The 20,174-nt window shown below is 41.2% G+C and overlaps 1 protein-coding gene across 2 annotated transcripts in view; it reads right to left on the bottom strand.

The window, feature by feature from the left end:
- Positions 1-631: 631 nt before the first annotated feature.
- Positions 632-20,174, bottom strand: part of Brwd1 (bromodomain and WD repeat domain containing 1) — a 94,137-nt gene continuing 74,594 nt past the window's right edge. The window contains exons 37-42 of one of the 2 annotated variants that reach the window (XM_059277429.1): positions 19,499-19,665; positions 18,222-18,448; positions 13,677-13,844; positions 12,555-13,403; positions 11,144-12,040; positions 632-2,980 (exon numbers count right to left, since the gene is read on the bottom strand). In XM_059277429.1, coding sequence (XP_059133412.1) covers positions 2,592-2,980; positions 11,144-12,040; positions 12,555-13,403; positions 13,677-13,844; positions 18,222-18,448; positions 19,499-19,665 — 2,697 coding nt within the window. In that variant the 3' untranslated portion in view covers positions 632-2,591. Of the gene's footprint in view, positions 2,981-10,235; positions 12,041-12,554; positions 13,404-13,676; positions 13,845-18,221; positions 18,449-19,498; positions 19,666-20,174 lie in introns of those variants that run through there. The other variant, XM_059277430.1, reaches the window with a different exon arrangement.

The following is a 20,174-nucleotide window of genomic DNA, read 5'->3' as shown; positions in this document are numbered from 1 at the left end:
CAGACAACCATGAGGGGAAAGGAAACTTTCCCTCAGTGAGAAATAAAAACACATTCTAAATTTACATGTAAGGAAATGGGGGGGGGGGGGTAATTGCATTGCACAACCTTTGGGTAAATATTTGGAAACCAGAGGGATGTTTTATTTTTGTGGGTTTTTTTTTTTTTTTTTTTTTTTTTTTGGTTTTTTTTGTTGTTGTTTTTTCGAGACAGGGTTTCTCTGTGTTGCTTGGTGCCTGTCCTGGATCTCGCTCTGTAGCCCAGGCTGGCCTCGAACTCACAGAGATCCACCTGGCTCTGCCTCCTGAGTGCTGGGATTAAAGGTGTGCTCCACCACCGCCCAGCAAGGACCTTGTAAAATAATCAAAATACTCAGAAAGTTGCTTAAAATTTCTCACAATGTAGAAAAAATAGTGTGTCAATTTTAACATATCTACATAAAAAAAAAACTCACTTATTAAAAGCAGATTAATACCAGCTAGGACACTTTATGTATAGCACACATACAAGATCACCACTATGGTGTCTTAAGAAGACTCCAGGGTTAGTTGACATAAGTGAACTACAGAATAAAAAGTGAAAAGGTGAATCATGGCTTTCTCTTTGTATTTTTAAGCTGTTATTTTGCTGGTGAGATATTCAATTTGATTTCTCAATCACATCATGAAGAAACTGTTAGCAGAAATCTGAAACATGATTGTAAGCCAAACAGAAGTGGTGGCTCATCGGCCAAGCTTTAAATTCTGCACACAGTTCCAAGAGCAATTTTACAAGAGCGTTAAGTTTTTAAAAAGCTTACTCCATGCAGTCACAATAAAGAGACCAAACACTTTAAAGGGTAAATAAAAATATGTTCCAATTAAATGCTAAACCAGAGAAAGATTCCATTATGAAAAGCTGAACAGGATCAGATGGTGACAGAAATTAGTCCAACAACAGCAAAATGTAAATTTAAACCTTCAATCCACATTCAAAATTCACATGTCTTCATAAGACTGAAGTATTTTCATCTCATGGCATTTCTCGAGGATATAATATATCCAATAATAATTTGAATGACATTTGTGACTGGACATTTAAACATTTCATTAAAGCTCAAAAAGAAAAAGTCAAACCCAAGCACCTAAAAATAGCAGTTCATTAGGAATTCCCTTTCTCACCTGTGCTAATAGCAACATACTGAAGATTATTTCAAATTAAGATACAAAAAGAACAAAGGACACACACTATAGGTTAGAATGCTCTGACTTACGTTTGTTTTTTTTTTTAAGCAGACATGCAACCAAGTTTCTCAGGTAATCGAGACACTTAGGCCATATATATAACCAGAAAATGTGTATTACTGTTAATGAAAAAATACAAATTCCTAGATCTCCCCCCCTTTTGGATTTACACATGCGAATTATGTCTAATGGTTACAGCTATTTTTAATTGGAAAAACAAACTGAGACCAGTTTCTCCAGTTATGTGTTAAAAAGACTTGACAGTACATTCACAAGTCACATCTGGTGACCTTAATGTCAACAACAAACTAAAGTCCACACTCTCTGTAGGCAAAGCATTTGTAGCTCAGTGACCAGATTCTGTAACACTATCAAAGGCCACAATGGAACCCAGCCTCCTACCACTGTCTTGTTGGTGAAACTGTAATGAACTCGCAGTGTTTAAATTTCTAACTTTTTTGGTTTTTCAAGACAGAGTTTCTCTGTGTAACAGCCTAGACTGTACTGAAATTTGCTTTGTAGACCAGGCCAATCTCAAACTCACAGAAATCTGCCTGCCTCTGCCTTCCAATAGCTGAGTTTAAAGGCATGTGCAACCGTTACCTGGCTCAAATTTCTAACTCTTAAGGTGCAGTAGAGAAACTTAAGAAATAGAATTTAACTGCATCACATAAAGAGATGACTGTTTGGAGTCCAGCCTCCTCATCTTTGCTGCCACATGGAAGAAATAAAAAGTGTAATAGTCACTTTCAGAGCTTTCTTAGAAAAATATATTCCCTGAATTAATTATACCAGGTGGTTATCATTCAGTATGAATTCCAATGTTATAAATAAGACATGAATGTCTTCCCAACACTCCTCTTCAGAAGTAACATCCCAGCATTGATTCCCCCAGTCCTTTCTGCGTTTGGTCCCCAGGGACGGACATTACAGGAATTAGATCCAGTTAATCAGTAAATAGACTTGACACCTCCTTTCGAAATGGCCTAATTTTCAAACTGTGAGGGTAAACTCTTAAAATTAGCATCCAGTTCAGATTTGGACAGTTTTTCAGTTCCCCCCCCCCCATATCCCATACATTTCCTGTTTTCTGTAAACAATCAAGCCATGTCAAGCCTTTGCTTCACACTTCACAGAAAGCGGGCCCTTCTGCCTTCTGACTACTCAGTCCACATCTACCACCTCCCTGTAATACCCTGTGCTGTGCTGGGCTGTGTAGGGCTGACTGGAAGCCTTCATCACACTTTGACCCAGAGTCGTGACTGTTAGAAAATTGTTCAGAAGGTGCGGGCAAGGCTTAGGGCTGGGAGTGGACTGCAGCTGCAGGCACCGGAGGCGCTGGCATTTCCGGGTACCCTTTCTATCTCAGTCACGGTTGGGCTTTTTCTTTGCAGGATCTGAACCGCCTAAGATAAAACACTTTGTTACTATCTTCTAGCTCCTTTTCGCTCTCTGAATGTCTGGTTGCATCATCCTCTTTATAAACACTCAGTAACTTTTTCTTAGCCAGGGCGGCAGCTTGTCGACGGGGCAGTTTCCTGCTGTTCCTCCTAATCCAGACACTCTCTGGTCCTGAGACTGTTCCTCTTAGGTTACTCATTATCTTTATTTTATTTGCAGCCACAGCAGCACATCTGCGGGGGACTCTCTCGGGGACCATTTGTGCTTTCAGAGCGACACTACGCCTCTGCACTGCAGCCTTCTCATGCACACATGGCCCCATTTTTGTATTGGGTTCTCTGTCTTTACCAACAGACTCTGAAAAATGAGTGAAAATTCATGTAAATACAGAAATCTTGTCACAAGACTGTACTATGTACATTCCTCAACAACAGTCCTGAACGAGTCTCAAACTTCATCATGAACAATTAAAAAGCTGGCTTGACAGGTATGAATTCCGTCTGCTTCCGTATGAGGACCACTGCCATTCCCAGTAACTAAGCTTGCAAACATGAGACAACCTTCAGCTTCATAAAGCTACTCACCTAGCACTACTTTCAAACGTCTAGACTTAAAGAGTAAACCATGTGTTTCAATTTCAGGGCTTCATTTCAAACCCACCTTCAAATATTTTGAAATATTTAATACCTCTGATGTAACTCCCCACCCTAGAAGAGAACCATCCCAACTGACTTCAAGGGCTCAGGTACACTTCCAAGATCAGGGCTTCCGTTACTTGCGTATTTAAATTGCCGAGTAGGTAACAAAAATAAACTGCACTGACTCTATGAAGTTTAGCATGGCCTTAATCCTAATTTCTTTCCAGTATTAGAAAATACTTTACCCAGTTGGGAAGACTGAAGCTCATACTTCAGACCTAGTTTATGGCAGATGCAAAGGAGTCCTTCCGCCCATGTGTGTATGGCTGTCTTAACAGCTCACAAGCACTGGCACCTGCTCTGTGGACTGTTTTGATGAGCTAAACAAATACTGTGAAGGGGTTTATCAGAACGTGGGCTAGGCAGAAAGCACACTAAAGATCTGGGCAGTGTTCAAGGGCAGCTGGAGAGCAGTCGTCTGCCAGACAGGGGAGCTCAAATCTTTTTGCAAAAGTATCAAAGACACTTCAAATTTCAAGTGCTGTGGCACTTTGGTGCATCTGCTATCAGCTAGGGTTTGGGGCTCTTATAAACTAGCCTGGATGGGAATGTGATGGCAGAGTGATATACAGACTGTAAATCACTTAAATAACAAGCAGGCATCTAGAGGACTTAGCAATGTTTGTTAAGTCCCAGAAAACGACAGTCTTTTGGTCATGTACTGTATCAAGCCAGCTTGGCCTGGATGCTTGCCCAAGTAACCACTTTCTGGCCTCCACAGGCACTGCATGCACACAATACAGAACACACACACACAGGTAGAGGACATTCATGTCATGTGAACGAGGAAAAGTAGAAACCTTTCTATCTACAAGACAGACCTCAAAGCATTGTTTTCTCCAACATCCACAATCTCTTGCAAAATAGGAGACACGTCCCTCAAAGAAACTTTGAACTTCCTCATGTAACTACAAGTGCTTTCACTAGGTCTGACAGGATTCATTCCCAGTAATATGTGTATTAGATAAAACCCCATCACTACTGAACATTGCTTCATCAGAAAATGACTTAGTTGCAGCAGTTAGTTCTTGTAAGGTGTTATGGAAGAACCTATGTGGACACTTTGTGAACAGAAAATATAAACTCTTAAAGATATTTTAATGTTTATTTCCAATCCAAAAAGGGGAAAGCTAATATTCTGCAGAAAAGATTTTTAAAATCTCTTAAAGTATATTTGAAGTTCAAACACTTATGCCCTAAGTAGGATAAAGTCCAGAATTCCTTCTACAGCAACTCCAGATGATAAAGTCCCAAGTGTAATCCCAAAGAAGACCTGAGGAAGGTAAGTGGCTGCATGGGAGCTCTTCAAGCACTCACTGCTGAGGGCACAAGTGAGTACTGAACATTTTAAAGAGAAGCAGGGCGGCAAGACGGCTTCATGGGTAAAGGCGCTTGCTGAACAAGCCTGGAGTTAAATCTAAGTTCCAACTGTGCAGCCCATGCAAAAGTAGAAGAGTGCACCTAGTCCACAAACCATCCTCTGACCTCCACACATCATGGCATGTGCACCCACACGAACACTGCAGACACACAACACAAAGCCATCCTGACCTCCACACATCTGGCATGTGCACCCACACATACACTGTAGACACAATACAATAAAAAACTTTTGAAGAAAAATATAAAATTATGTGGAATTACAAATTGAATGTGTGTGTGTGGGGGGGGGGGGTGCTGGAGAGATGGCTCAGAGGTAAAGAGCACTGGTTGTTCTTCCAGAGGTCCTGAGTTCAATTCCCAGCAACCACATGGTAGGTGGCTCACAACCACCTGTAATGCGATCTGGTGCCCTCTTCTGGCATGCAGGCATACATGCAGGGAGAACATTATATACATAATAAATCTTTAAAAACAAACAAAAAAACAAATTGAATGTGTTAGGCTGCCACTCCATCAGTGCATTAGTAACAATGGATTAATTAATGCAAGCTCTACCGTCCCTGGTGGTCTTGCACCATTCACTAAAATTCAGAGCCATCTCAGTGCCATGAGGCATTAGTTTCCTGAAAAAGTTTCAAGCTCACATTTACAGTAATAACACTTTACCTTATGACTGCAAACCCAAAGATCTGTGTTCTAAAATGGTCTATGGTAAGGAGACAATGGCTATCGACAGGGCTGTTCTAGCTTAAAGCATTACTCCCTCATTTCCACAATTCAAGGATTTTCACATCCCAAATGTATTCTGACTTCTCTTCCTAATTCCAAAGTAAAAGTCATTACTGTGGAAGCATTTAAAAATGCTTATCTGGCCAGCATCTCTTAATTGAAGTATTTAAATCAAATTTGACAAAATAAGAGATGTCCAACCCAAAACAGAAGTTATCATATTCCTGTGTGTTACTGGTATTATTGGTAGCTGTTAAACAGTGAATCCTCAGTGAGGACCCTACAGTTCTAAACTCTTCCCTCTCCATCAAATCTTTAAACAGAACCCTGTTACAGCTGGAGACTACTCTCTTGTCTGCACCTTTTCACCCTTCCAAAGCAGGAGCTTCCAGAAACATCCCGTAAACTGCTATTTCTCTAGATAATGACATAAAGAAGTGTCCTGTGATTAGGGCCCCACTTCCTGTACTGTAGGAAGGCTGCAATGGTGCAGTGGTATCTTCTGCAAGAGGATGGAGATGGTCTGAAACAACAGAGTGAGCCCATTCAGCAGTCCAGTGACTAGCCAGTACCAACACAACTTAGTTTTTCTTTGCCACTATGTCTCAGCTAGGTCATTATTACATTAGCTGTGCCCCATTCTTTGAAAACTGGTAACATCAAGATGAAAAAGTTGGTGGTTATTTCTCCAGAAATTTCTCAGCATCAATGATAAAGGACTCTCACTTAGGAAAAGCAAGGCTGTCAAGCACAAGGCACCCCAGTCACCTCGGCTCCCTTGCTCACTAGCAGCACTGCAGGCCACAGTGCCTTCTGCAGGGTGGGAGCTCTGACAAGAGGTTGGGGTGAGCTGCAAGGGAAGAACCTGGAGTGTTTAAAGACCCTTAGTGTAGCAGCCACATTTCTCACATGATTTTAACTTGAGACAATGTTTTAAAAAACTCATTTTAGCCTACCATGAGCAAGGCCCTGAGTTGCATTCCATGCACTGTTTTCGGTTTTTTGTTTAATATGTGGGAGACACTTTAAAGATCTGCCCATTGGAACTTGAACCACATAACAAGTCCCTATGATGATTGGTAGGAGTACTGCAGATGAGCCATAGCACAAAACCCAAGGACTTAGAAATTAAAAATCCTTTCAACTTTTACAACACTGATGAAAACAGACAAATGTCTAAACTACTTATGTGACTAAAGGATGGAGGTGGGGCTGCCAGAGTCCATGAAGTCTACAACTGATGCTGTTAAAACTGGACAGTTGAAATTACCACTTCTTTGCCAATTCAAAGGCTTTAATAAGCTGCATGTGGTAGCTCAGCCTTTAATCTCAGCACTGGGGAGGCAAAGGCAAATGCATTTCTGTGTGTTCTAGGCCAGTCAACACTCCACATTCTCTTGAGACAACTGTGTCTCAAAAAATAAAGGGCTGGAGAAAAGGCTCAACAGTTAAGAGCACTGGCTGCTCTTCTAGAGGACCTAGACTCCATTCCCAGAACCCACAGGGCTGGTCACAACCATCTGTAGTAACTCCTGTCCCTGGGGATCTGACACCCACCCTCTTCTGGCCTCTGTGAGCAGTGCACACACATGGTACAGACATACATGCAGGCAAATATACATATAAATGAAAATTTAAAATATGAAAATTAAAGGCCTTAATAATAATAAAAAATAAAGTTGTCTTTACCACATACTTAGGAAGTGTAGCAAGCACACTTATAAAATTTCAGTGGAGACTATCAAGTCTTGCCACATTATTTACATACTGTCAATGATAGAAGCGGTGAGACTGTAGAAACCAAGACTTTGTGACTCTGATTAACAAATTCATGAAGGTAAGCCTTGAGACACCAGTTAAGGAGGTAATTTTCCTACCAATGTGACAATATATTAGACACAAGCTTTGTAGATTATACAAGAAACTGTTAAAAAAAAAAAACCTTTAATTTTGAAAATTCCCAGGTGTCCTTAGGAACACTTGTAAGAATTTTAAAATGTTAATATGTAAGAAAATATAACACAGCCCCCAGCATTATATTCTTTACTCTTTACTCTTCAGTCCTTCCATTAGTGACAGACAATATGAGCTTCATGTAGGATTCACATTCACTAACCTAATTAGTGTCCACACACTGCCTCATTTTTTTCTCCCTTGCAAATTTGGTTTGGTCCATATGTTACAAAACACTGGCAAATCAAAAGTGATTCGTGTTTTTGCTTTATTATTCCCTGCTCTCCACAGCCAAAGGTGGGGGTCTAATTCCAGTAGTCACCAGCAGATGGTAGGCTCTACAAGGCTCCTTTACACTCCAGCACACTAGAGGAACTAAGATTTCTGCACCATGAGAAAAACTCAAGGATTTGGTAACAATTTTAAGACATCTGGAGCTGGTTACTTCAACCATTAAAGGAGAAAGCAAGAAGACCATTTTGAGCCTATGAATGTTCCTAGCAGAATCAATACAATGGACTGGAAAGGAAAACAAAAACAATCACATGCATCTTTAATGTTTTGCATTCTACTGATTTACAAACCTCAGCAGTCTTTTTTCAGTTGACATAATCAAATTCAACTGGAACTGGCAGAAGAGACTAAGGCCCAATTCAATGTTTATACCATACAATACAGTGATTTAGGAAAAAGCTACCACAGCAACTGGGAGTGTAGTGTGAACCCATCACTACCCTAAAAACGCCATCAACGAGGGCAAAGGTTGAGTGACACAGCTTACCATGGACAGCGGACCTTCTGGTGCACTGTATGGACAGACCTGTTTATATCTTCCTGTACTGTTCTCCCAGGCCGTGAAGTACTGTTTAAAACCATGTCTTACTCAAAACCAACTTCCCCTTTAGTGCAGCCTCACCACACAGAAGCAACCATTGTGTTGTGACTTAGAGCTAACCATAACTGCTGTACCATTTCCAGGATCACACTAACTTCAGGCATTATTTGATCAAAAGTTTTCCACTTTAAAAAAATAAAACAACAATGACCATCCTAGGAATTACCTGAAAATGGGATACATTTTCTTTTTATTCATAAATTACTACACATTTTCAGTACACCTTTTTAAAATAAGATATAGGGGGAAATGCTTTTAAATCTTTCTTAATATTCTTGGTAATATTAATATTTCAAAAAAGATAAAAATCAAACCTAAATACTTCAAACTTCTTTAAAAAATCATAAATGAATAAAATCATAGGACTCTGGACATACAAAACTGGAGTGGGGGAAAGGCTACTTTACATATTCACCACTGAATACTTCAAGTGCAACAGAAGCTGGAGCACTCATCTCTGGACCAGCTCACATTCACCGTGTAACCTTCTCAAAGGATAGACTGATCCTGAACATTAAAGTACATCTGTGCATTAAATCCCTGCGCATTTCAAACACTGAGTGCTCAATGTAAACATTTTAACTATTATTTATTAATCATCCTTAATGGTACTTAGGAGTATGTCACATATTCAAAGTTAATGTTAGAAATAGCACCATAACCAAAAAGGAGGGGGAAAAAAGAAAAAGAAAAAAAGAAAAACAAAACCCCACAAAAATACTTCGTCAAAAGCCTTCATCTCGACTTCATAAGTTGAGAGCCACTGTCAACCACACCCAAGGTCACCAGACCCACTTCTGATCTCTGATGGAACTTAATCTGATGAAACCAAAATACTGCTTTACACAATTGGACCAAAAAGGGGGGAAAGTTTTAGAAAGGACTGTGACTAGCCAATCAAAAACCAGTTAAAATTGAGTCTAAAACTGAGAACAGTTCTGTATATAAAACCCAAACTCTCTGAAAGAATTTATGTACTAATGAGTGTACTTCATATTTATTTATGGACTTTTGGTGCCTTTTTGGAGATAATGGTAAACATGGAGTTAAAATCCTGAGGGACGTAACAGGAATCAAATGTGTTTCGGGTCAATAGTCGAAAACAGCAGTGACCTTGTATCTACTCTATGGAAAGCATCTTATCTCCCATTGTGTGGTGGGAGAGTTCTCTACCCTGAGAAACAGTACCTAACAACCACGGCTGGAAATGTCCAAAAGCATCCTACCTCCTGTATGAGAACAGAGGAGTGTTGCCTACCATGTGAAATGGACACTAAGAACATGAGATGCTCTTCCTTATCTGCCACCTCAGAAAAACCCGAGAAAAAGGGGTAGCTTGTGTACGAAACCAAACATAACTAAGGTCAAAAATCACTTGAAGAAGTGTAAACTACAACATCCCTTTTGTGCATGGAAACTCAAGGGGAAACCCCCTGGGAAGAGCTACCTATAGGAGACAAAAAAGAATCAACCCACCAAAGAACCAGCTCAAAAACAAGTGTGCTATGGTACCCAGGGTGATGTGATGTTTCACTTCAGATGATTTCAAAACCACTGTGCCCCAAACATGGATCTCTTGCATATAGCAAAGGATGCTTACGATGCACTTGGCAGCAATAAAGTCAAGGATGGAGAGTAACATTGGACTGTTTTCCTACATAAGTAAGATTCACAATTGCACTCTTAACTACAGTTTTGACAGAGGAAAATCTACATAGAACTGAAATACCATTAGCCCGGTGCTCTCTTCTTAAAGAACACTTTCCCTAAATCTAAGGCACACAAACTTCTCTACTTCAGAGTAAGATTATGGAAGAGCAAGAATTTGGTAAATCCTAACGGAAAGTAAACCTTGGACAAAACCAAGTAACAATTTGTCAGTGAACAATCTAAAAGAAAATACTGTAACTACACTCTCAACTTAGATCTTTAAAATATGCACTCCAAACATAAAATAATTTACCAGTACTTTATAAATTCAAGTTTATAAACATTAAAGTCATCAGATTTTCCTTAAAAAGAAAAGAATAAGACCCAACAAGCATTTGGAAAGAAAAGTGGAAGCCACGTTAATAAAAATGACCAGATGTGGGTATAATGTATTCTACTCAAGTCTCCAGGGAAAAGGATTTTAAAAAAAAAAAAAAGTGGTAGGTGCCTTGCCTACTAATCATGGTTATACTTGCCATGATTATAATGTCAGTATGCACATAATATTTATCAAGATTTTGTAAACATAGGTCACGTGGATTTTTCTCCTACTACATGGCAGGGGTTTAGAAGCTACCACCTCTGGACAAAATCAGAAAATAACTGCGTGACACTGCTATTACAAAGTAATGCTCACGGGTTAGGTAACCAGGTTGTCTAGTGTTTAGCGTGTCTCCAACTCTTGCTGTATGTACTCAATACTGTCAGAGTATATCTGCCCCCAAAATGAAGCGTATTTTGGCACCTGTGCGAATGCTGCTTCAAAAACCAGCAAGTGCAAATAAAAATAACAGTCATGATTTAGTCACATTCACAAACTTTTCATAGAAAAATATAAATATATTCCCTGAATTGTCAGCCAGATTTCACAATACATTCCAGTCAGTCAGTTGGAGTGTGCTGGCTCTCAAGGTCATAAGGTGCGGTCACTGAGCTCTAGTGCGTTCTCTATGCTTCTGTCATCTTCCCCGTCATGGTATCTCACCGTTCTCCTACCCTGATTTCTTGTTTTTATTTTTGAGCGCCGAACAACTCTTTTAGCTTTTGCATAGTCCAAATCCTCCCAGTCATTGTCATCCACATTTAACCTAGGACATTTACTCTGCCTTTGATGTCTTGCAGTTTTGGACAGGTGAGATGTAAAGGTTTTACCTTTTCTAACCACTTTTGCTTTTCCTTTCCTTTTTCTCTTCCTTTGGGTTTTTGTGTTGTCAGTACAGTCAATATCGGATTCAGTTACTGATCCCAAATCAGATGATTTGGGACTGGTGCCAGGCATACACGCTGAACTCTCTGTTTGTCCAGGCATATCCACACTGTCTAACTCAGGGTGCGCTCTTCTCTTCACCCCAACCTCTGCTGATGCCTGTAGACTGTGAGTCACTTGGGCTCTCCTACTGAAAGAGGCTTTTCCGTATGTCCTGAGTCTTCTGCCATTCCACCTTCGTAACCCGTAATTCAGGTCTTCTTCAAAGTTATTCTCTGTTGTTGCTTTTTGGGCCAAAACTGACTCAGAAGACAAGCTGATCTCACTATCTGGGGTGTGGCTTTTGGGATCTTCCTGAGAAGGTCCAGCAGAGGAGCTTCGAGTTTTAGGAGGCGTGTTTATGCCCACACTGCCCATATGCCTGTTCCGTATGCTTTCTGTATGCTCAAAACTGGAACCTCCTTCAGAATCCAAGTCTGCACTTACAGACTGACTGGCATTTTTGGTACTACCTTGGAGTTCAGAATCAGACGGCTTGCCTGCAGTGGGTGCACGTTTCTCATCACCAGTCAGCATCTTCTTCGCTGTGGTACAAGCAAATCGGATGGGCTTTTTCCTTCTCCTCCTGCTTCGAGTACACACACTTTCTAAGGTGACATTTTCTGCATCACTTGTGAGCTTGATTTTATCAGCAGCCACACTAGCACTTCGAGTAATCCTTAAGAGACTGGTTTGTTCTTTGGGTGACTTCTTTATCACCTGTACATTGCTTTCTGAGTCACTGGAATAGACCCTTTTCCTGGAAACTTTTCTGCTTTGTCCATTCTCTCCAGATAGAGAATCTAAAAATTAAGATTAATTTTTTTAATCTTTGATATGAGTAACTGTTTCTAAAGTAATAATTAAATGCTGAATTCTTACTAACAGAGTGAGGTTATGTTAAATGGCAGGAAATGGGCTGGTCCTGACCACTGACCCTCCACCAGTGACTCTCCCAGCCCTGGCACTCTGCCTGAGTACAGTAGATCCCCACCAGTGACAATGTGAACAGGCTCAACAAAATTGTTTCATCAGCTGCCATCATTACTACCACTGAACCAACCCTACTGTTTCTTCTTCACAAGCAGTCACTACCATGGTGTGCCCATGTTCCTGTCTCTAATACAATGCCCCATTCCCAGTGTTCGAAGTGACTAACAGTGATTGTGCATGAGCGTGAGAACAGAAAGGATGAACAAAAGGCTAGCACAAATCAGGAAAATAGCTGGAAAAGGAACCTAGAAGAGGGAGACAGTCTATTACCCAAGGGAAAAGGAGGGTGGGGTAAATTGTGAACAGGTGAGTGTCTAGAATTACCGTGCGTATCGCTGTGCAATTTATCTTTCACTGTGCCGACATCAGAATCCACATCAGTCTCAGATCCACGCTCCAAGAGACACTGAGGTACAGGAACAACTTCACTCTTCAAGGCTTCAGAAACTGGGGTTCCCTCCCCTTTGTGACCTCTGCTACTCTCTCCACCTTGTTCTTCATAATCTTCTGAGTCACTCAGGATCTTGGCTTTCTTAAACAAATGTGCATTCTTGCATAATGTACTGCTTCCTGGTTCAGAGTCAGCTTCCTCAGAGACGCTCTCTGCCCCAAGGTTCTGGCCAGATGTTGCAGGGGCAGCAGTGCTGCTGCGTCCATCATCTGATTCGTGACATCTGGAGTCTTCCTCCGAAGACTCTATTGGAAGGAACTTTGTTTTGCATGTTGCTGGAGAATGGGAAGTGCAGCCATTGGTATGGAAATTCTTCCGGGCTACTTGCAAGTCACTGTCTGAGTCACTGACACTGTCCTGGGCAGAATGAGGTCCAGACACCACCAGTGCTCGGGGCTGGTCCTTTAGCTCTTCCGTGTCTGACTTAAGGCTCTGATCATCAGAATTGTGGAGCAGCTTCTTCCTGGCTGCAGCTGACGCATTGCGATGTGGCAGCTTCCGGCCAGAGCAAGGGCTTTCATAGCTTGAGTCTTCTTCTGCATCACTCATTAACTTTATCTTGTTGGCAGCAACAGCAGCACATTTCCGGAGGACCTTCCGGTTGTTTCCAGCCTTGCCTTTCAGATTTTCATCCGTTTCCACAGAATTGTTATCAGAATCACTTAAGTAGACTCTCTTCCGAGTGGCTTTTCTGCCACATCCATTTTCTAAAGAAACAGAACCTGGAAATAAAGTGATAGGATTAGGGAATTTTTCTCTTATTCTGGACAGTCATACTACACATGTAGGCCAAGCCGGCCTCTTTCCTAATGTCCTGCCTTAACGTCCTAAGGTGACACCAGACACACTAATTTTTCAAATGTTTCTAACAAAGATTTTCACATGTTGATGATTTTCCTTTCCAAATTAAGAGTTTAGAGACATTGATCACATCTAAAAGAATTCAAACATGTCAATCAACAATGATTAGTTAAATCAAGACTGCTCTCACTCACCAGCTTTTCTCTGAGCAGCTCTTGTTCTGGTCACCCTGAGGTTGCTGCTTCTCAATAAGCCACTTCGCAAGGAGCACTCTGGAGCTCTGGAGCTCTCTTTGCTTTCCTCAGAACTATTTGAAGCTGAAGAGGATGAAGAGGTAGCTATGAAATCTTCCATTTCACTTTCTAAAAAAAATAAATAAATAAAAGATGTAGTCTCCACATAAGCAAGTATTTGTTTCATAACCCAAATATTTTATACTACTAAAACCAGACTCATGGGGCTGGAGGAAGGAGCTCAACAGGTGGAGCACTTGCTGCACTTGCAGAAGACCTAAGTTCAGTCCTCAGGACCCACGTGGCAGCTGCTCGCAACTGCCTGTGACTCCAGTTACGGGGGATCAGATGCCCTTTTCCGGCCTCAGTGGGCACCCAGCATATGAATACATACAGAGAAAATAAACACAAAAATTTTTTAAAAAAATTAAAACCAGACTCTTAACATGCTTTGAGTGTTTGCATGCATATAATGCTTTGAAGAAAAGTGACTTAAAAAGAAAACTTTGTATTTAAAAAGTACACATCAGTATTCAAAATTAAGCCACACTTGTGTTTTCAAAAACTGACCACACTCTAGGCAAGATTCAGAAAACAATTTTAAAGCAGACTTCCATTTCAAACTTAATTAGCCCCCCTAAATTATTATGTCTTCTGTGACATCAAGAGGTTTATGCTAGAAGGTACAATCATTCTGGGTCCTTTGATCTGAAAACTCAGAATTTCAGGTCTCCAACAGCTCCGTGACAATATAGTTTTAACACATAAATTAAACTCACACAGAAAGGGCCCAAACAGTGGGAGAAAGGAATACTTTAATCAAAACAAATAATTTTTTCCATGGCCTTACATGTGTGACATGAGCATCAGACAGTGTACAGCCTTGTTTTATGTCAATTTAACACACAATAGTCATTTCGGAAGAGGAGCTTTCAACTGAAAAAATGCTCCCACCAGACTGGCCTGTGGGCAAGACTGTGGGGGAATTTTCTTAATTGATGGCTGATGTGGGAAGGCCCAGATGGCTGTGGGTGGTGCAACCCCTGGGCTCATAGTCCTGGATTCTGTAAGAAAGCAGACTAGCAAAGCCATGAGGAGCAAGCCAGTAAGCAGCACTCCTCCACTGCCTCTGCTTTGGTTCCTGCCTCCAGCTTCCTGACTGGAATTCCTAAATTGACTTCCCTCAGTGATGAAGGGTTACTTACGAGTTCTAAGCCAAATAAACCTTTTCCTCCTCCAAGTTGCTTTTGGTTATCAAAGCAACAGAAACCCTAACTAAAACCAGATGTGGTGGCAGAGGTCTTTAACCCAAGACCTTGAGAGGCAAAGGCAGGAGATCCCTCAGTTCCAGGCCAGCCTGAGCCACACAGTAAATTCCAGAACATTCAGGGCTGACTATAACTATAACTATGTTATTAGTTTGGGGGAGGGATGGATATATCAAGACAGGGTTTCTCTGTGTAGCCCTTGCTATCTGGGAACTCACTCTGCAGACCAGGTTGGCCTAGAACTCAAGAGATTCTCCTGTCTCTGACTCCTGAGAGCTGGTAGTAAAGGCGTGCATCGCACCACCTGGATATAAAAATAAAGTGGTCTTTATGAAGGCTATAGTGTAGCAAGGTGTCTCAGGAGAAAAACTCTGGCCTGGCAGAGGTGGGATTCAAACCCATGTCTTCAAAGACACTGACTGGAACCTAAATCCAGTGCCTTAGACCACTCGGCCACGATATCAGTGTCTATGTTTTGAGAAGGATGGTTGGAAGTGCTTTGGAACTTTTGGCTAGCAAAGCTGGGTGAACTGTTGTATAAACTTGAAGGATAATCTGAAAGCCTGGTTGTGGAGGTCCAGAAGGAAGCAAAGACAGTATGTTGGTATTTTGTGTTAAGACTCTGTGGCATCTGAAGAGTCAGCTGTGATTCACAAGAAACTACTCTTGTTACTGGGACAATTGATGACTGTCAGCTGGAACTGAGAAATTAGTAGTGATTAAGAAAATCACTGGGTGAAATCTCCTAGGAAGTGTTTCTTTCTAGTCACCACACTGAGGCTGTGGTCCAGAGGCAGTTAAGATGGTACCTTGTGCTGGCAGCTGAACTTAGTCAAGTTTAAGAGTCTCCCATGGGGGCTGGAGAGATGGCTCAGAGGTTAAGACCACTGCTTACTCTTCCAAAAGTCCTGAGTTCAATTCCCAGCAACCACATGGTAGCTCACAACTATCTGTAATGAGATCTGGCACCCTCTTCTGGCCTGCAGGGATACGTGCAGACAGAACACAGTATACATAATAAATAAATAAATCCTTAAAAATAGTCTCCCATGTGGTACTGCTTTTGGAAACATGGAGAGCAGCTGAGGCTTGGCACTGTGAGAGGCCATTGGTGAAGATGCACCTCAATTGCACCTGAGCCCCAGGAATGAAAAGCCATTGATCTGGACTGGAGAGATGGCTCAGGGGTTAAGAGCACTGACTGCTCTACCAGAGGTCCTGAGTTCAATTCCCAGCAACCACATAAGTGGCTCAAAACCATCTATAATGAGATCTGGCGCCCTCTTCTGGTGTGAAGGCATACATGCAGGCAGAGCAATGTATATACATAAATCAATCTTTGTTTGTTTTGTTTTTTGGGTTTTTTGTTGTTTTGTTTTTTGAGACAGGGTTTCTCTGTGTAGTTTTGGTGCCTGTCCTGGATCTCCATCTGTAGACCAGGCTGGCCTCGAACTCACAGAGATCCGCCTGGCTCCACCTCCCGAGTGCTGGGATTAAAGGCATGCGACATCACCACCTGGCAAATAAATCTTTAAAAGAAAAAAAAAAAGGAAAGAAAGAAAAAGCCATGGGAGAGAAGTTGAGGCTTGGCACCATGTGGTAGTGCCTGAGTCCCTAAAGAGAGCTCAGGAGAGGCTACTGTTAAAGTGTAGCCCAGCTGTGGTGTGGAGCTGACCTGAGCCTAGGAAGACAAGCTGGGCATGCTTCCGAGACCACCTGGAAAATAAGTGGATCCCAGGCATAAAGCTCTAAACAACTGCACTGGGAATTATGGTTTTGCTTTGATTTGAATATGAAGGTATGTAATTTATTTTTGATTTTAAAGGATCCCAGTTAAGAGATTTTGGAATTCTAGAAAGACTTTGGATGTGTTAAGAGCCTGAACGTTCCAATTTTTAAAAACCATTGGGACTTAAAAAGTTAGGGCAGTGGTGGTGCACGTCTTTAACACAAGCACTTGAAAGGCAGAGCCAGGTGGTTCTCTTTGAGTTCAAGGCCAGCCTGGTCTACAGAGCAAAATCCAGGACAGGCACTAAAACAACACAGAGAAAGCCTGTCTTGAAAAAACCAAAAAAAAACAAGTTAGGTTGTTTTATACTGTGACATTAATATTAACATGCCATCTTTGGGACAAATGAGAAAAAAAGGTTCTAGCTGAACAGTGATATGTTTGTGTGTCAAGTTGACAAGGAGTCAATTGTGCTAGCTAAATACAAGCTAGAGTCATTTGGGAAAAAGGAACCTCACCTGAGAAAACACCCCCATCAGATTGGCCTGCATTACCTCAGCAAAAGAAATCCTAAGATAGGGTATTCCAGTTTCCTGTTCTTACATACATGGAGACTTTATTCTGTAAATGTGTCCACTAACTGTGGTGGTTTGAAAGAAAATGGCCCCCAAAAGGAGTGGCACTATTAGGAGGTATAGCTTTGTTGGTGTAGGTGTGGCCTTGTTTGAGAAGTATGTCACTGTGGAGGCGGGCTTTGGGGTCTGATGTATGCTCAAGCCACACCTAGTGTCTCAGACTCCTATTACCTGTGAGTCAAGATGTAAGAACTCTCAGCTCCTTCCCTTAGCACCATGTCTGCCTGCATGCTGCCTTGCTCCCTGCCGAGACGACAATGGACTAAACCTCTGAAACTGTAAGCCACCACAATTAAATGTTTACCTTTGTAGGAGCTGTCGTGGTCGTGGTGTCTCTTCACACAATAAAAACCCCAACTAAGACAATAACATACTGTAAAGTGTGCCGGCCGGCCGGCTTGACCTTCTCCACAGGCCACTTCCTTGCCAATCACTGGATGTGTTTCTCAATACCATCAGTAGCACTAATGCAGTATTTGAGATCGCAAATGTGAAAAGCCATAAGTTATGGCCGTAAGTAATATACTCTCATCACACAACAACTCAGTGCAAAGCAGACATAACAAGGCAGACTCACTGAGCACTGCTATAAAGGGACCACATCTGTTCAGGGACATTACCAAAACAGCAACAGTGTGAGTAAAGGACAATGTACTACTGAGCTATCTGCTCTCAATGACTATCTGTACTCTTAACTCTCTTCTCATTTAAAACACACTTTGTGAAGCACAGATCTTAGCAGAAACATAAGTACATTATTTCTGTCTGTTCCTTGGTGTCAAGGCTGTGTGTTGTGCTGTTTCTAACCCACAGTAGTAAGTAGCGCTGCTGGCACACTTGGATGCTCAAAGCCAAGAAACGTTCAACTCCTCACCAGACAACTCAGAACCATTCCTTAGCATTTCAGGTCTATTTCTTCTCATTCTTTCTAATGACTCTGCTGAATCTGAAGAGTCCCCAGAAGTGAAGCCTGAAGAGACACCAGTGCTTGTCTTGCGGGTTGCAGACAAAGGTGCCCTACTTGAGGTAGACTGGGAAGGAGGACACATCAGCTGTGGAATTACTTTTGTCTGAGATTTGAACTGCTTCTGTTTGATATTTCTGGTAAAAGGTATGAACAAGAGAAACAATTATTAATAAAACATAAAAGTAAATTGCCAAAGAATACCCATATAAAAGCATATTGGTTCTTAACCTGAGAAAATTCACATAAACAAAATAATAAAATATTCACTATTAATGGTATTCAGCATAGATTACTATTGTAAATATTTCCTTACTCTAAATTTGACAGGTCTGTGGATAAATTATGAAATGATCCCATTAAACAGACTATTTACACCTAAGTATGCATTGTTTTAAGTGACAAATCTGGGTATTCTTTACATAGAGATTTTGGAAGTCCCAAAGAAGAAAAGGAAAAAGGAACAAAGAAAAATATTTAAACAGTGGCTAGGAACTTTTCAAATTTGGCAAAATACACTTCATACCCACAGAACTGGATAAACACCCAAGTAATACAAACTCACAAACTCCAAGCCTACTTGCTGGTGGGTTAAAGAAGCAAAAGGAAAATAATGTACATGTAAGAGAAGTTGTTCAGCAAGACCAGTAGCTAACGTGGTAGGTGAAGGGACAAGAATTCACTGTGCAGCTCAATTTTTTTCTGGGCTGCAGAAAGAGATCAGTGGTCCAGAGCACTGCCTGCTCTTCCAGAGGACTCAGGTTCAAATTCTCAGCACCAACACGGCAGTTCACAACCTTCTGTAACCCCAGTCTCAAGAGATCTACTACCTTCCTAGCTTCCAAAGGCAACAGACACACTTGTGATGTACATTCTTACATGCAGACAAATACCCACATACATAAAATAAAAATAAAATCCCCCAAAACATATTTTAAAAAATTACCTTCAATAACAAAGGTAAAATTAAAACACCACCAAGAACTCAAAAATAGAGAAGTATACTGCTGGTTCATCTGCCTGCTTTACAAGGCATTTTATAAGGATTCTTTGGGCTGGAGTGAGGAAAAAACCCACAACACCAGGATAACTCAACCTTACACTTTTATAACTGGACACTGAAATATACAGAGCCAATACACAACTTAAATTAAAAGTCGATTGCATGCACTGCCAGGCCCGCGCACCTCGCACTCCTGTCAGCCCCAACGACTCCATTACAGCCTTGCCGTTGCTTAAATCTTTGGCTTCGTCTAAGTTTCTCCTTGAATTTTTGACCAATTTTAAAATCAAAAGAGATTTTCTTCATTTTTTCTTCAAACAAAGCAGACAGTCTCAAGGTCATACTATAAATCTAGAAGGATGCAAATACATAACCAGAATTATAAAGTCACTCTGTTACAGTTTTACCTTATGTGTCACTGTGACTGGAGGAATAAATAAAAACCTTCTTTCTTTTTACCCTACCACCCGTCAGTAGCATCTGCAGGATATGGGGACATCCACATCCACTGACCTTTCAGACAATTAGTGTAAGAGAGCAACTCCACACTCCCCAACCAGGACACTTCTGTTGATATTCTCAGGAGACCAAATTTGGGGTCCCCCGCCCCCGGCCACTTTAACATTGGTCCTTAACCAGGTCCAAAGCACATTTCTCCTTAAGCTAATTTGGAAGTTAGTTCTAACACTGCTTTTAAGTATGTGTTTGGATCAGAGAAACAAAAGCATTTTTACACCAATCATTTTACAATTTGACTGGGATACCACCTAAATCTAAATATGAATAATAAAAATAAGGATGTCTTGCATCTCATATAAGAGATACATCCTCCACTTTCATGTAGCCCAGCCACTCACTAT

Source organism: Peromyscus eremicus, chromosome 12 (assembly GCF_949786415.1).
Source record: "Peromyscus eremicus chromosome 12, PerEre_H2_v1, whole genome shotgun sequence".
In the NCBI taxonomy this organism is placed as follows: domain Eukaryota; kingdom Metazoa; phylum Chordata; class Mammalia; order Rodentia; family Cricetidae; genus Peromyscus; species Peromyscus eremicus.
The sequence above is the reverse complement of the archived record's forward strand: the minus strand, read 5'-3'. Positions and strand labels throughout refer to the sequence as shown.